This window comes from Orcinus orca, chromosome 9 (genome assembly GCF_937001465.1).
Source record: "Orcinus orca chromosome 9, mOrcOrc1.1, whole genome shotgun sequence".
NCBI lineage: Eukaryota > Metazoa > Chordata > Mammalia > Artiodactyla > Delphinidae > Orcinus > Orcinus orca.
The window spans coordinates 90,079,590-90,097,361 of record NC_064567.1 but is presented as its reverse complement, the minus strand read 5'-3'; the positions used below and the strand labels follow the sequence as shown (position 1 = coordinate 90,097,361).

The window sequence follows — 17,772 nt, the reverse complement described above, 5'->3', positions numbered from 1 at the left end:
ACAGTATCAACTTGTTCAGGTCAAAAGTTAGATCATGTTTTAGAAAGTTTGCAAAGAGAGAGATCCACGGCATCCGTGTTTGCCAACTTCTCTGTTCGTTTCATCTAGAAGAAAGGTCAGCCTGTTACATAAGAAACTGTGGGGACCCAAATGCTTTCGACACCCTGTGGAGGCAGCTCGTAACTGACAAGGCACCCAGAGAGGGTGAGAACTGAGTTAACGATGGGGGAGCCCTGGCCAGCTGCGGGCCTTGTGCACACAGGATGGCAGTCGAAGCAGGACCAGTATAATATGATGAGGGCAGGGACAAAAATTCAGGAGTGGAACAGAGGCACCAGTGAAAACGGGAGGATAAAAACTTGAAGGGACAGGGTTCAGCGACCAGCAGGGACAAGAATAGGTGTCATCTGAAATTAGGCGGAACTATGGGGGGAAAAATGTGACCACTTTTCTCAAATTACATCATTCACTGCCCAAGAGTCTTCAGATTCAAATCATTTAGTTGAACAGGGCACAAGTTAGACTTTCTGGGGCCACCTTGCTAACAATATGCTTATAGAAAGGCTTAGGTCACAGCTAAGTAGTCTTCTTATGGAAAAAAATGGAGTTATGTCAAGGACAAACGAGTTGAGCCTCCAGCTCATGAATTGTTGAATGTTCCCATTGTCCTGGTGGGTTGGGGCTCTTGGCCGATGGTGCCAAGTTCGAACAAGCCCATCACTGTGCTGGATGGAGAGGATCTAGCCTACCCAGTCCTGAACGTGCCCGAGAAAGCCTCGGCCCGGAGCCCTGCCTTGTGCCCTGAGGACTGAAGGGGGTCACAGGAGGAATCTTTCTGTTGATTGGTGGATAGCGGAAGCAGGGATCCTGGCTCTTGGAAAAGGCCAGTGTTTCTTAAACCCAGGCTGATTGGAAATGTGGGCCATAGGTGAGAGGCTCTGGGGAGTGGCCATTTTTTTTCATCCTGCTCGTTTCTCATTTCAAACTGTTTTTTGTAGAAAATCGAAGTACATTTTTTATCAGACATAATTTTTTTTTTTTTAATGCTTGTCATCTTTTCTCAGGCTAGGATTCATTTACAATCACCCACCTTTTTTATTTCCAGGGTGGCTCAGGAAATCAGATTTAATTTGATTCTTTAGAGAACCACAGATACTCTTGTTAGTAGATGGAAGGCTTGTCTACGGCCATGTGCCAAATCCAGCTCATAGCCTGGGCTGGTGAATAAAATTTTAATGGAACACAGCCATGCCCATTTGTTTACATATTGTCTGGGGCTGCCTTCGTGCTGCAGTGCCCGAGTTGAGCGGTTGTGACAGAGCCCATAGGGCCTGCAAAGCCTAAATACGCACTTTTTTTTTTTTTTTTTTGCCGTGCACGGGCCTCTCACTGTCGTGGCCTCTCCCGTTGCGGAGCACAGGCTCTGGACGCGCAGGCTCAGCGGCCATGGCTCATGGGCCTAGCCGCTCCGCGGCATGTGGGATCTTCCCGGACCGGGGCACAAACCGTGTCCCCTGCATCGGCAGGTGGACTCTCAACCACTGCGGCACCAGGGAAGCCCCGCACTATCTTTTATAGCAAACGTTTGCCAACTCCTGGGCCAGACAGCCAGCTCATTTCTGCCGGTGAAGTCATAGTCATTCCCCCAACTTTCATTTCAAAACTGAAGTTACAGTACTGAGGCGGGGCTGGAGGAGGTAGAGAATTTAAAGGAAAAGCAAATCGCATTTCAGAGATGAAAAAGCACTTAAATTTCCCGCATTAAAGTAAAATAGAAAAGCCTAAGTAAAGTAAGAGTAAAGCTTTGGGCATGATAGCACATCCTGGGGTCCCTTATTGCTGTGAGGCAAGGTCCACGGCAAAAGCCAATAAACCCAGTCACCTGATTTTAGGATATAGCACTCTCCTGCTCCCCAGGCAGGTTGAAGTTTCAAAAGGGAAGAGGGGGGACCAACACAACCCTGAGTGACTGCCCACTGGTGCCCAGTGGGGAGTGGATGCAGCAGAGGAGAGCCACTCCCTGAGAGGGGGGCTGGGGGGGCGGAGCTTGTAGGCTGTGGGAAAGGGTAGATAAAGTAGCAGGATGGCTGGAGGTAAGTGGTGCTGTCCTTTGCAGCAGCAGAGGAGGGAAGCCCGGTAGGAACTGGAGTCACTTGGCAGGTGTCATGGAAACTGTCTTCGTGGAGACTAACGAGGAGCTTGGTTTCACCATTGGGGATGGATTTTCTTCAATGGGCAGGGGAGGTCTGCAGACAGGGAGGGGAGGATACAAGGAGAGCAGAAAAGTTATACCTGCTGATAAAGAGGCACACGGGCTGACGTTTCCCATTCTGGCATTCACTTGCTAACGCTTTCCTCTAGATCTCAATATCTCTAAAATGGGTACAATATTTTTCATCTGCCTACCTCTTAGAGAACATGTTTTATTTACTTATTTTTTTAATTAAAGTATCGTTGCTGTACGATATTATATGTTAGAGGTGTCCAATATAACAATTCACAATTTTTAAAGGTTATACTCCATTTATAGTTATTATAAAGTATTGGCTATATTCCCTGTGTTGTACAAGATATCCTTGTAGCTTATTTTATACCTAATAATTCGTACCTCTTGTTTTAAATGATGAGAAAACTTAGTAAAAATTGACAGAACCCGCTGCCCACATAACCAAGAATATATTTATAGGTGAAGGTAGAATTCTCATGGCTCGTTAAAATGATGACTGTCTCATTTTTAGAATGCTGTTCGTCATCTTCACAATTTGTTCAGCTTAAAAATCAGGGAACAACTTTTGCTATATACACTCTTCTTCCCAAGAGAAAGTTTTTGATCCTCTGCCAGATAATCCCATTCCTTACAGCCACACTGAGTTCCAGGTCCCCCTGGACTCCTATGCCTTTCTCTGAAGAGAGGAGAAAACCCACTGGCCTCCGTCAGAGACAGCCTGCACAGTTAGCTGATAATTTTTCCCATCCCAGTGAATGTGAGAGATGATTGATTGGAGAGTCTCCTTCACAATTTTAGTGTCCTTGAGGTTTTAAATTGTCAGGTGAGAACCAACCTTTACTCTTAGGGGAGGTCTTTTTACAAGGTCCTAAGTGTGGGCCTTCTAGTTCTTGCCTCCCAGGTGACCCCATTAGAGAAGCAGTTCTGCAAACTCAATGAGGGAAAGAAGCACGTGCCCACTGGCACTTTAGCGGTTTCCCAGCTTCAGTTTGAAATGAAAACCTGACGTGTTTTAGGTAGTCATTTGGTACCCTTCCAGAGAAAGGTCAGGATTGACTTCTTCAGTGATGAAACTGCAATCCAGCCATCTATGAAATTTGACTCTACTTTTCAAATGGAGGAATGTTGTCAGCTGAGTGGGTCCTGGTCTCTGGAGGGCGCCGAAGCTCTGCCCCGCCTCTGTGATGCTGGTCTTGAGGGTAAGGGTCCAGAGATCAGCTGGGACGAGAATTAGGTGGACTATGGGAAAAGAACATGACCGTTCTTCTCAAATTATGTAATTAATTGCCAAATATGCTTTCCATTGCTCATCTTTCAGTTGAAGTGGTTTGTTGGAGGGCACAGGTTTAGACTTTCTGGGACCACCTATATGCTTCTGGAAAGACTTGAGTCATAGCTAAGTATTCTCCTTATGGATAAAAAATGTAGCTCTGTGAAAGACAAGGAAAGCCTTAATGGGAGGGCACTTGCCTTCTAAATCCCAGTTTGGGGCCAGTATTTTCCCCCTCAGATATTCCCATGACAGAATGAGAGCAAGACATGTCTTTACCAATGACCTAAATAAAAATTGTTAGAGAAATTAAAAATAAATTTAACATATGCACACAGCCCTTGCTCCCAGCATGCATCTAGTGAAAACCTCTTTAGGACTGAACTGCACCGTGCCTTTGCATTATCTAGGGGAAAGAAAGGCTTTCTAAGCATGTGCAGCATCTGCTACCGTTGTCCCAAGCCCAAGGGGGATGGTAAAATAGGACAGATCTATCTGCTGGGCCACTGAGGCCCCAAACAGGGCTACCTGCTGGGGCCTGCGGGACAGGAGCGACTGACAGTCTGATTCATTTAACATGGCATCATGAAGGCCCCCCACTTGCACAGGTCTGTGCATCAACTTAGGTCTGTGCATCAACTTACATGGCTCAACTTGAGGCTCATGACTGCTCCACTCCACACACACATACACACTTAACAGGCAAAAGGGAGGAGAACAGCTGGGAAGATAGCAGTCAGTACTCCCCAAAATGGGGTGTAGCAGCCCTCAGCATCAGCATCTCCTGGCAACTGCTAGAAATACAAATTCTCAGACCTCACTGGTTCCAGATCTGGGGGTGGGGTGGAAATGTGTTAAATGAGTCCTGCACGTGATTCTGATGCGTGCCGGAGTTTGAGAGGCTAGGACCTAGCTGACCCAGGTAACTTACAGCTTTTTGGAAGATGACTAAATTTTATACGATGATATGGAAATTCATTCCTAAAATCTGAAGTTCTTCCCATCCTCCTGATTGTAGAAACTGATGAAGGCCGTGGTTTCCCCAAGCCTTTCCCATTCTTTTTCTGGGGTGTCATTAGGTATTTCACTAGAGAAAGATCCCACAGTCCAATGAGTCTGGGATATGACTGGGTAAAAAAAAAAAAAAAAAAAAAAAAAAATGTGAAACAGGGTTTTTCCTGCAGAACTCCTATGAGTTTAGTATGCTGTTTGTTTTGAACCTTCAAGAGGAGGATGTAGAATTTCCCGAACCTGCTTGATCATGGAACTCTCATTTCTGGGAACATCTCCTAGAACTAATTAATGGTCTAGGGAAGACAGTTATCCACAGCTCACCTAAGCTGCTTCCCGATTCATGAGAATGCCCCAAAGAACACAGGAAAATGAAACATGCCTCGAAAGAAACAAAATGCTTAAGGAAAAAGAAGTTTTGTTTTGAAAACCTAAGGTACCAGGAAAATGCTATAGATTTTAAATTCTAAAGGTTAAAGACTGGAGTATTCCAAACTTCAACTTGTTTAATAATCATGTTATTGGCAAATATGCAAAGACAAACGTAAGGCCATGACAGCTTTTTTCCCATGGAAATATGATCAAGCAACACTCTGGGCAGGAACCACCAGACACTTGGACATAGAATGATAAGAAGAAAAACATTTATTGAGTGCTTACTCTGGACCAGACACTTTCATCCTGAAAGCAATCCTAGGAGGAGCTAGGTATAATCATTACCCTTTTTATGCGGAAAGCCATGACTCAGTTTCTGTCCTCCCCAGGGCCGCATAGCTGGGTGTGGGGAAGGCAGGATTCACCACCAGGCAGCCTGTGCTCTTATTACAACGCTGTGCTACTCAAACTTGCCGCTTGAGATCGTGGAGTGTAGTTGGCAAACAAAGGCCAGGAAAAGCTAAACAATACAAGGCAAGGTGTGAGGATGTTCAGGTGAACGGTCCAAGCCACAAACACGTCTTTCTGGCTTTGGAGGATAGAGGCGTTTTGTTTCTCAGGACCATCGGTGAAACTGGTTCTAGAATATGTTTTATTAGAAAGTCTTTCAGAGGTAATTATACCTATTGACTCAAGAAGGGGTTTTTTGTTTGTTTTTAATTTGTTTTTGAATTACAATGTTGTGTTTCAGATGTACAGCACAGTGATTGTTATATATTCTTTTTCAGATTCTTTCCCCCTATAGGTTATTACAAAATATTGTATAGGTCCCTGTGCTGCACAGTAGGTCCTTGTTGTTTATTTTATACATAGTGTATATGTGTATATAGTGTATAGTGTATATATGTTAACCCTAAACTCCTAAGTTATCCCTCCCTTCCCTCACCTTTCTCCTTTGGTGACCAGAAGTTTGTTTTCTATGTCTCAGGGTTTATGTGTTCTTTAAGTAAGTTCATCTGTATCATTTTTTTTTTTAGATTCCACATATAAGCAATATCATATATTTGTCTTTGACTTCCTTCACTTTGATAATCTCTAGGTCCATCCATGTTGCTGCAAATGGCATTATTTCATTCTTCTTTGATGGCTGGGTAATATTTTGTGTGTGTGTGTGTGTGTGTGTGTGTGTTATACACCATATCTTTATCCATTCCTCTGTTGATGGACACTAGATTGCTTCTGTGTCTTGGCTATTGTAAATAGTGCTGCTGTGAGCACTGGGGTGCAAAGCTACCTCAGAGAGGATGATTCTGTTACGCTTTGCCACAGTTGACATTGCGTCTTAGGAGGATTATTTTCTTTTGTAGGGGTGTATGGATGTCTCTTGCATACCTGTATCAAAAGCGAGGTTAAAGGCTCGTTTGGCAAAGACGGTTGAACTCCAGTTTGCAAGTTGACCTTGTACTCAGAGCTGAGAATGGAGAAATGGTTACAGGTGTACCTTTGCCCTTGGAGTCCACAATCTAGTTAGGGAAATAGGATCTTTTTGTTTTTGTTTTTATCCCCACCTTTTCCCAGAAAGGATTTAAGGCCAGCAATAAGATGTGTGTACAGGCCTTTTGTTATTCAAACACTGTACAGATACTGTGAAATGTCAAGTGTTGATATAAAACCAAGTTAGTCACCTGAGCTTTGGGACTCTGAGCCAGGGTTCAAAGGCATAGGCATCCTGATGGGTTATCTCAGCCACAGGCCGTTGGCCAAGAACGCAGATTTCACCCTGTACCATTTGGTTCTGCCTAAGGTGCCCACCCTGTTGGGCCAGTGAGAGGTTGGGACTGAATGGCTCCCAAGGCCTTTCCTATCACTTCAGATGTTTTATGAGCCTCTGCTCTTAGGGCTAGGGGTGGTTATCACAATGGCAGACACCCACCCACGAGTTAGATGATACTGAGTTGAAAGCCTGAGTTAGAGGATACTGAGTTTGAAAGCCTTTTAAATCGGGATACTTGGAATTCCTGAGACTTCTGCCTGATTTCATTTTCTTTTTATCAACTTTATTGCATTTCATCAAGCATTCACTGTTGTGCTTTGTGACCGGGTAGAGGGATGTTGGTGTGTTGCTCATTACTGCTGTATCTCAGGCCAGAGGCCTCATGTCACCAGGCCGTCACCTCAATTGTCTGTCCTGGGAGGATCTACAGACGGGTCAAAAAAAGAGGGAGGCAAAGGCAGGACAGAGCTTAAGAGCACAGGCTCTGGAGCCTGCCAAGTGCTGAGATAGAATCCTGGCTTGGCCATTTCCTTGCTGGAAGACTTGGCAGTCATGTAACCTCTCTAAACCTCAGTTTCCACATCCATAAAACTGATGATTGTAACACCTGGTTCCTGTAGGGTTATGTTTAGGATTAAATGAGATGATGCATGTAAACCATCTGTACAATGGCAGGCACAATGGTGTACAGTGGTGTTCACTTAAAAAAAAAAACTATCATCACTATTATAGTTAAGACGTGATTAGCCAGGGTTGAGATAACGTGTGTTCTGGAGGAAGCAGCTGCAGTCTCTTTGCAAACCGTTGGTAAACTTGTCGTGGACCATTTACAAACCTTCCCATTGTAACGGTGACTGAGGATTCTAACTGCCAAGTCGCTGAGGTTGGGGCTCTAGTAGCTCAGCCAGCACTGCCATCTCCCTTCTAGCCTGTGACTGCGACCCCAGGGGCAGCGAGACACCGCAGTGTGACCAGTCCACCGGCCAATGTGTCTGCGTCGAGGGTGTGGAGGGTCCACGCTGTGACAAGTGCACTCGAGGGTACTCGGGCGTCTTCCCCGACTGCATGCCCTGCCACCAGTGCTTTGCCCTTTGGGACGTGATCATCGCCGAGCTGACCAACAGGACCCGGAAGTTCCTGGAGAAAGCCAAGGCCTTGAAGATCAGTGGCGTGATTGGGCCTTACCGGGAGACTGTGGACTCGGTGGAGAAGAAAGTCAACGAGATCAGAGACATCCTAGCCCAGAGCCCAGCCGCCGAGCCGCTGAAGAACGTCGGGAACCTCTTTGAGGAAGCAGAGTAAGTAGCTGATGGACCAGAGTAACAGCTCACGATGCTGTTTCCACTCGATGAATCCACAGCGTGGCCCTTCCACCAGGAGGCGTGGTTAGTGCTGTGAGTGAAAACAGGTAACTGGGCCATTTGTTTTCCCAGCAGTCGCTGCTCTGGGCATGGGGGTGAGTGGACGATGGCTCATTGTTGGGGACCAGAGTTGCAGTGCAAAATGTGTGAACGTTATATTCAGCACTCTTCTCTGCAAACAGTACTCTCGGGCAGTAGAATGGTAAGGATGCTGGATTCAGAGACAAAGGATGCATAATGGAGTCACAGCTGGGTTACTTGCTAGGCTTGTGAACTTGAATGACTCACTCATTTCTAAGCCTCTCTCTCCTCTCCTGCGGAGGAGGGGAGGATAGTATTTACCTTTACCTGACAGAGTGACAAAAGGACTGATCTATGAAATGGTAAGGTAATTGCAGAAAACAGTATGAATTGTTATTATATGTTTTGCTACTCCCAGGAAAAGTCCATTACCACAAATAAGACTCCTATTTCTAGGTTATTTCCACTGCTCAGCTGTTGGTCCACTAGAGCAGTGCTTCATTCATCCAATTATAACAAGTTCTCTGTGATGAAAATTCCTCTTCTTAGCCCTTCTCTGGGTAATCATCTCTCTAATTGGAAAGTGTGTATTTTGCCAGTGGAAGCAGAGAGAATTGAGCAAAGTGATGCTGAACTTTCTCCCATTTTTTTCTCCCATTTCTCCCAGCCAGTCATCTTTCCTGCTCTCAAACATTCCAACTCCCTTTGCCAAAAAGGACCCCCCGCCCTGGCCGCAACCCAAAACAGCATAAGGTCTAGGCTAAAGGACAAAACAGGAAAGGGTATGAAGCATTTGTGTTTCCCCACATGCTGTGGGTTTTTATTGTAGACTCACCATTTGGCATGAGCAAGGGGGTTGTTTCATGGCTAAGTCCTATACATTAAGGCGATATTATATCGTGAAAAAACTAGGGTAACATCTTTGTGTGATGGGACTTTATTCAGCATCTCTAAGAAGTGAGATGGCCTTTTCGTCTCAGCACTGTGTATGAGAAGCAGGAAGCTAACCGCTGACATTAGCTCAAGTACCTTCCTAGACCTAGATTTAAAGTAACTAGTCCCTTGATTTCAAGCCTCAGATCTCATGGCCAAGATCATGCGGTTGACCAGGGTGTTAAGCGATGTCTGATGTGGGACCATAATGCACTTAGTGAGGAACTCAACCTCATTAAAAAGACTGTGGTACAGCTCAGCCTTCTTACATGTAGCGATAATGAGCCGTGGAAGGCCCTGGTCTGAGTGCAAGCCCATTTAGGAAATGATGTCTTGACCTGGGTGCCATGCACCTTAAGGGAAAACAAGAGCGACTACACTCCTCAGACAGCCCTGGTCCTACCTTCACTCTTCACCTAATCAGACAGATTGTAATCACCTCAGGAACACCAATTTCATCAATCTTTTTTCAACACAGTATCCAAGGACGCATGGTCTAGGAGCCAAAGGGGCATTATTTACAAATATACAATGTGAGATTTGACTTTGTAAAAGTGTAACATTGTACGAGACCTGAGGAGAAATGAAAGCCTTCTGTGAATCAACCGATTAATAAAAGCAAAGCGCTGAAAAAAAAGAAACTAGCCTCAGGAAAAGAGCCATCAGGTTTACTAAATGTAATTTAACCCGCAAACCCTTTTAAGCACTTTTTCTTTGAGTTGGGTCATGGTATTCTCTCAGCCTTAAACATCATTTTTCGACTGGCCCCCAACCTTTCAGCATCTCTGCATTTTCCCCGTTTTTTGTACAATTATATTCCTGAGACGACAATAATACTGAGTTAGGTGATACCCAGGGGTAAGGTCTTCTCAAATATTCCTTTCTTTGAGATACATACACACATGCCCACTGTATATACGAGTTATTTACAAATAGATGCCTAAAGTACAGCTTTGGAGACAGGAAGATACAGAACAAAATGCAGCTGGGTTTAGATTCCAAATGAAATATTGTGAAAGCTAAATGGTTATCATATTCCATTCTTACTGGTACTACCTTCTTTCTCAGGAAAAACGAAAGGGTTGCTTTGTTGGTGGAAGGAGGAGGCTCCTTTGATGAGACGTGGCTTGAAGGGGGTCGGGTATGAAAAGCTCCTTTGGGTTGCTCCCACTGTCTTCCTGGTGGCGGTGGGGCTTGCTTTCTGAATGTCCCATCTTGAAGGAGATCCCTGAGTTTCACATGAGAGCATTTTTGGTGGGTGGCTGGGAGGCATAATTGTACACTGGAGCCACTTACATCTTTCGAGTTTGTGGGATTGTATGGGCTTGAAGCTGCTTATGTACAGAGCTGGTACTCCACGCTCTGGAACTGTGCTCATGTTACATCAGACATTCGGAATCACTCCTGTAGTCCATCCGCCACAACACAGCTGAGTGGTGCTGCTGTGTTTTTCTTCAAAGTCTTGAAGAAAGAAAAATTATTAGATTTAACAGAGTCTCTTAATGGTAAGAATAAAATCAGTACTTAAAGATAACTACAGACTACTGAATCGGTCTGAAATTACAGAGTAATAGATAAAGTATTAGTAGAAAATGTAAAATTGAGACTTCGAGTTTTCCCTTTGGTTTATTTTCCTTCGGTAAATGTGTCCTCCTCCTTACAGGAAACTAACCAAAGATGTTACAGAAAAGATGGCTCAAGTAGAAGTAAATTTATCCGACACAGCTACGCAAAACAACAGCACGGCCAGAGAACTAGATGCTCTACAGACAGAAGCAGAAAACCTGGATAACACGGTGAAGGAGCTTGCTGAACAACTGGAATTTATCAAAAATTCAGATATTCGGGGTGAGCACTTTTTTGTGCAAATACTTAATCCTGGGCAATGGATTTTACCACCTGTCTAACCTTTTAATAGAGCACTTTCAGAAGAAAATGAAGTGCTTTGTAATCAGTTTTAAGCTTTTTCTCATTGAGACTCTGGCACAAATGAGGATTAAAGTCCCCATTTTACAAACATGGGACATGGGGCACAGAAGGGGTTGCACGGAGCGAGCAGTGGTTGTTGCATTAGAATGGCATGCGTTTTCTGATTTTTAAATTTTTTCTCCAGTTAGTGGTTTACCTCCTTGGCTTCTCTTGGAAACGGGCTCTTGTAAAAAGTTAAGAAATTAAGTTGATACTTCTGCATATCGTTTTATATTCAAGAATGTTACTTGGTCAGGAAATCACATTTTCAAATCGTTTATTGGTATCGAAGGCCGTATTATAGGACCTTCCCTCCCCAAAGCAAAAGAAAGTTAAAAATGTGTCAGATCACCCTATCCATCCTGCTTTATGCGTGATTGCTTATTTTTTTGGCTAGATCCTTAAAGCCAAAACACGTCAAGCTGTTTTATGTATATAATATTAGCCATTTGAGTGGATCTAAATAGTTAAGTGAGAAAAGGGAAAAATCATCTGGACATGTAATCTACAGGCTGCCTGACACCAGCTATTTAGAGAGAACTGGACGTTTGCCTGTGTGTAGGAACAACATCTGCATGATCGACTTAATTTTCTAATCCAGATGTTTGGCATCCTCCAGAGCCAGAGTTAGGTGCTAACGGGACAAAGTGTATTCATTGATCATGAGAGGAAAGTTACATTTCTTCATAAAGATTTTATTCCTTGAATTTTAAAACAAAACCACATAAGGTCAGTTTAGACGCGAAATACAGCCATTGCTTGACGGGGAGATGGAGTACAAGGGGATTAACTATGGGCAATTTCATTTCATGCCCTAGGCGCCTTGGACAGCATCACCAAGTATTTCCAGATGTCTCTCGAGGCAGAGGAGCGTGTGAACGCCTCCACCACAGATTCCAGTGGCCCCGTGGAGCAGTCGGCCCGCACTCGGGACAGAGTGGAAGACTTGATGTTGGAGCGAGAGTCCCAGTTCAGGGAAAAACAGGAGGAGCAGGCCCGCCTTCTGGATGAACTGGCAGGCAAACTACAAAGTCTTGACCTTTCAGCTGCTGCCGAAATGGTAAGGTTTGAGCGTTTGGCCTCAAGGCTGCCATGCTTCAGGAGAAAAAACACCCTGCTTTGTCTTTAACATTGTCCACTTTGCAAATGAGTCAGCAGGAGGGAAACTCCGCGGCTCAGTCTCTAGCCCACAGTCTGGGGTATCCAGTGACCAAGCCAGATTAAACACAACAGTGTGTGGGTTTCCAACCTTCCTCTCTCCTAGAGGTTTCGCTATGGTACAACCAAGAATCAGGACTACTATCCCAAGGCTGCTGAATTGAGTCACTGCCTTCTTATCTAAACTGGATCCTTTTTATACTGTGGACATTTTTTACTTTGTTCTGATTTGAAGTGCAAACTCCATCTCAGGGGAGCAATTGAGAATCATTCTGGGAGAGACTTCTTAAAAAAATTAAAGGGCGCTAAAGAATTTTTTTTCATGGGTGGGTGGGTGTTAAAATGCTCCCTTGTCCCAGTAACTTCACCTAGTGAAGACCAGCCTAGGAAGTGGATTCATTTCCCGGAAGCTTTTAAAAAGTAATTCTGAAGCCAAATGAAACTGAGTAGCGAGTTCAATGAAAATCAGGCAGAAAGCCAACAACCAAAGCCAAACTAAGCCTGTTTCTTCCTCTTGCTCCCCTATTGTTTTTCATGGAAGAGCACCCGTCCGAGAGACTCTGGAGGATGTTTTTATATACTGTACCTTTATTTTATAAGGCTTCTGCTCTCTTAGCTTAGAACAGAGGGTCAGTACAAGGGGGAAGGTGGGTTCCTAGGAAGCTGAGTTCAGGCTTCGCTACAATTTTGTCTTAGTAACAGTCCCCCGCCCTCTCAGCCTTCTCCCCCCCCCCCAGCCTTCTCCCCCCTCCTCAGCCTTCTCCCCCCCCACCCCCTCTCCGAAATAGACAAAAACACACTATGCTTTCTAATTAATGCCTACAAGGTTATATTTTCATTATCTTAGGAAACTTGATGGCATCTAATGGAAATAGGGAGTTAGGAGATCTCCTGTCACCATTTCTCTAATAGAGAAAGAGGCCTAGATCAATGTGTTAATCGCACCTGAGACAAAGCCATCACAGGCGAGCGTGAAATGCCAAATCTTCCTTCCTTCGGTATATTGGCTCTTTCCATATAAATTCTAATTAAAAACTAGTCATCACAAACAGAATCTCGCCAAACTAAAATGAAAAGCAGATAAGCATGCTAAAGGATGTTTGCTCTGCAGCAGAGGGTGTCTGGGGGGAGGGGGGGCTGCAGCAGATGCCTCTGGCCACGCAGGAGCAGGAGCTCTGCCCTGGGCCTGCTTTCCATCAGGGGCCTGGCCTAGGAACAGCCTACGCTCCTTCCATCTCCCACTCTGTGCGTGTGTTAATGATCCTGCGAGAGTTCCCTTTATAGAGTCCATACCACCACTTACCGTGTAGAAAAATTTTTGCTCCTTTGTGTTTTTCAGGTACCTTTGGTTCTTGTCTTAGTTAGACCCATGCTGGTTTTTTTTTTTAAGCCTGCCAGGCTGCTAAAACAAAACAGATCTTTCTCTTCTTGATTAAGGCTCATGTTCTTGTACAGCATGCGGAATAAATGTTATTTTCTGAAGCTTTTTATGTGCTGTAAACCAGACACATTAATGACTATTTATTATTTTGAGATATAATGGGATTATAATTATTACAAAACTATTAGGTTAAACAGTTGACTGTATTTATTCAAAAACTACTCTTTTACTTATTAAAAGGAGTACTTGTTTGGGAGTATCCTGTTAACTTTTTCACTGTAGTATATATAGCTTTTGCCTCTTTTCAACGTGACCATTTTCCACAAAAGGATAGATAGCTCTAAATGTAATTTTTCTTCCTGCTCAGCCTTTTCCATCATATAGCAATCTTGTAATTTGCTGTGTATATTCTACAACCAAGCCCTGGTCTTTGGAAGTTTCTGGTAGATAAGAAAGGAGGAGTCTGGCAGGGCCGTTGGGAGGTTATTTGGAAAGTTATACCCGTACCTTTGTCTTCTCTGTTCCTCTCCCCTGTGGAATGTTCCCCCACTTCCCCTGCACAGATCCCACCAGCCAATACTCCTTCCCAAACTACAGTAATACTCAGTGGTCTCTGCTTTGCCTGCTTTCCTTCGCACTTGCAGCATCTGACCTATTCTTGGCCGTTTTACCTAGAAAGATCCTGTCTTCCTTACTAGATGGGAAATGACTAAAAGGCCCGATAATGGGCCTTTTATATCACCCTTTTCACCAGAACAGTTAACAGGGTGCTAAGTCTAAAGAAGGTTCTCAATACTTTTTTTTTTTTTTTTTGGTAAATCCTACCAGTTAGGAGAAAGGGGACGGGACACATTCTTTGGCTTTCATATGGGCTGACTTCAGCCTGATGGAGCAGATAACATTTGCACCCTGCACAGAACCCATATAGCATTGCAGTTCATTAGGGCAGAAGGTACTGATGCAGGGCTGTAAATCATCGTTTCCTTGGAACTAAGCAGGTTAGCTCAGCCCTGAGCTCTTTGCTCCGCTCTATCCTGAATACTGTTTTCAAGCACCCTTGCTGAGGACCACCTACACGCTCTCTGGGGCCACCCAGGCTCTGCACAGCTGTTGGCTGCAGCGGACTCACTCTGCACCCTGTGCTTGTTCCTTGGCTCGCTGCAGACGTGTGGAACACCTCCAGGAGCTTCCTGTTCCGAGACCGAATGTGGCGGCCCAAACTGCAGAACTGACGAAGGACAGAAGCAGTGTGGGGGGCCCGGCTGTGGCGGGCTGGTCGCTGTCGCACACGGCGCCTGGCAGAAAGCCATGGACTTTGACCGAGATGTCCTGAGTGCCCTGGCTGAGGTGGAACGGCTCTCCAAGATGGTAATTCAACGGATGGGCTGTTTTTGTTTGTTTCCTTTCCGTTATGGACTGGAGGATCTGAATGGGCCAAGTCAATTCCAAATGCTGACTAAAACGAAAAGGCCTAAGTTTTTGTGAGGTCAGGGAAAGAGAGGAGGAAGTTTTTATTCATAGATGGTTTAAGAATCTACTTCCTTCTCACAATAAATTGAAATAACCATGTATTAACTATGGGTCCAGGGTTATGAATACCTCCAGCTGTTATTTCAATTGAGCCTTTATTCTTCTGAAGTGACATGAAGTATTAACTTCCTGTTAACTGAAGTATGTAGGTTGGTACCTGAGAACAAGACTAACGAACATCTTCTACACCGCCAAATGTTTTGGAGGAATTCAAAACAACTAGAAAAAAATTTTATATGCTAGCCCTAGCTATGTAAGACTGTTGTATAGGAACTGGTATAGTGAATACTTTGTCTATACAAGAATATAATATGGTTGAAGGGGAGATGTTTGTATCTAAAAAGTTTTTTGACATCATTTTCTGGACCATTTATTTTATTCCCCGTACATAGGTCTCTGAAGCAAAACTGAGGGCAGATGAGGCAAAACAGAATGCTCAAGCTGTTCTGTTGAAAACCAATGCTACCAAAGAAAAAGTGGACAAGAGCAATGAGGATCTGAGAAATCTGATCAAGCAAATCAGGAACTTTTTGACCCGTAAGGAACTTTTTCATTCTACTTTTAGACATTTCTTCCTGTCCAACAATTTTTTAAGAGTGTTTGAGAGGCCATAATTCAAATCTGCCTTGTAGATAAAAAATTCTTGCAGGGAATAAAATACTTCCAAATTTTTAAATGTATATGTAAATAACCTCTAATTTATGCTGAAACAGACACACCCGACGTGATACCCACGTAACAAATCAAGAAGTCAAACATACACTATGAGAACTAAATTTGAAATTTGTGTTAGAGATTACATATAATGTGTCATAAGAACCTTAATTCAAAGTAGAGCTTTTTTGACATTGTCCCTAAAGCTTTGTAATCCTATTATTTATAGGATATTATAGTTAGTTACAGAGCTCTATAAGTGTTCTGTACAGAAATAGAAAATCTCTGGGATTTGTGGTCCAGCTCACAAATGTTGCAGGTCACAGTTTGAGTGTTACCACTCAGGATAGTTTTGGCTGCAAGTTAAAGAAAACTCTCAACTGAAATGGACTTAATCAAAAAAGGGATGTATATTATAACACACAGTAAGTTCAATAGTAGAATAGCTCCATCGTTCTAGGATCCATGCACTTCTCATCTTTCTGTACTGTCATTTTAAGCATATCAGCTTTGTTCTCAGTTTGCTAAGGATATCTTATGGAATATTCACATATTATCCTGTGCTTAAACCCTTAGGCTCCATTTTTATGTTCTGTTCTTTCACAGTTTATAAGAAGGGAAAAAAAGCCTTAAATATCAATGACATATTTAAAGTTTAAACTCCAGTATTTTTTTGACCTCTTTTTACATTTGACATTTGAAACTCCCTGGCCTTCTTTGATAAGGCAACTATCCTGATTCTCTTGCTTCTGACGGGATTTTCTCCCTTTCTGTAGTTTCCTGAATCCAGATAATTTATTAGGAATTTCAACACTTACATCTGCATTCACAGTAGTTTCCTACCTAATTTTTCAACCTCAACTGAAAGTTTTCATTGCCCTTTAGGATCAAGACCCAGCTTTTTTACCCTGGCCTGTATCGTTTTCTACAATCGGAAACCAGTCGCTTCACTCAACTTCCACATAACTTGCTCTGCCCATCCTGCCTCTCCAGCCAGAGATGTTCTTTCTTCTCTCAAATCCTGTTATCCTTCAAAACCTGATCAGTTCCTCACCCTCCACAGTTTTACCCAATGACCCCAGCCTACAACCAACTCCAGTAGTACGCACTGTCTGCAATACTGTTCCTGTGTGTAGGTCTCATCTCCCCAACCTAGATTAAAAACTCTTAAATAGGAAGTACCTTTGTCTTGGTGTAACCCCACCATGCTGATCACATAGTAGATGACCAGTAAGTGGTTGAATGAGTGAACCATGTATGATTTTCACCTCCTCACGGGAATATCTTTGCTTTTAACAGAGGATAGTGCTGACCTGGACAGCATTGAAGCAGTTGCTAATGAAGTACTGAAAATGGAAATGCCTAGCACCCCACAGCAGTTACAGAACTTGACAGAAGATATTCGTGAACGAGTTGAAAGCCTTTCTCAAGTAGAGGTTATTCTACAGCAGAGTGCTGCTGACATTGCCAGAGCTGAGATGTTGTTAGAAGAAGCTCAAAGAGCCAGGTATCTGAAGACAGTATTATGGCATTTAGGGGGGGCTTTGTGTATCTAGCATTGAATAAAGTATTTCTCCACGTGAGTCTCTCAGGGTCATTTCAGGAAGGCTTTTCTTTAAAAGAAATGCTCTCTTCTGCGAGGAAGTACTTTTTTCATGTTCACATATAATACATTGTCTCATTCTTTTACTCAGCAACAGTGCAACAGATGTTAAAGTCACTGCAGACATGGTAAAGGAAGCTCTGGAAGAAGCAGAAAAGGCCCAGATTGCAGCAGAGAAGGCAATTAAACAAGCAGATGAAGACATCCAAGGAACCCAGAACCTGCTAACTTCAGTAAGACATTGCAATCATTATTACGTGTGGGAGAAAATACAGGCGCATATACTCTTATCAGAAAAGAAGCGCATTTGACAGTTATCTATGAAAATTCTTACAATTGAACACTAAAGGAGTCCTTTCAGTAAATCTAAACTACTCCCATCGCACAAGGTGCTAAAGTGTCATTTTCAAGGAAGAAAAAGGACTCTAAAGAGAAACATTAAACCCCCTCTCACTTTCATGCCCACAGAAAGCCTAAGAAAGATAAAAGAGTTTCCTGTTCCTTCA

The 17,772-nt window shown here is 43.5% G+C and overlaps 2 protein-coding genes across 4 annotated transcripts in view; one reads left to right on the top strand and one right to left on the bottom strand.

The window, feature by feature from the left end:
* LAMB1 (laminin subunit beta 1) overlaps positions 1-17,772 on the top strand; it is a 73,956-nt gene that overhangs the window by 52,244 nt on the left and 3,940 nt on the right. Inside the window, exons 25-31 of the mRNA XM_004263347.3 lie at positions 7,586-7,955; positions 10,636-10,820; positions 11,759-12,000; positions 14,644-14,847; positions 15,402-15,546; positions 16,963-17,170; positions 17,358-17,499. Of these exons, the coding sequence (XP_004263395.2) occupies positions 7,586-7,955; positions 10,636-10,820; positions 11,759-12,000; positions 14,644-14,847; positions 15,402-15,546; positions 16,963-17,170; positions 17,358-17,499 (1,496 nt within the window). The remainder of the gene's footprint in view (positions 1-7,585; positions 7,956-10,635; positions 10,821-11,758; positions 12,001-14,643; positions 14,848-15,401; positions 15,547-16,962; positions 17,171-17,357; positions 17,500-17,772) is intronic.
* DLD (dihydrolipoamide dehydrogenase) overlaps positions 9,619-17,772 on the bottom strand; it is a 50,058-nt gene continuing 41,904 nt past the window's right edge. For all 3 annotated transcript variants that reach the window (XR_004486425.2, XM_049714918.1, XM_049714919.1), the window contains one exon: positions 9,619-10,433. Coding sequence is in view for 1 of the 3 variants with exons in the window: in XM_049714919.1 (XP_049570876.1) it covers positions 10,371-10,433 (63 nt within the window). In the remaining 2 variants the exon portion in view is untranslated. The remainder of the gene's footprint in view (positions 10,434-17,772) is intronic.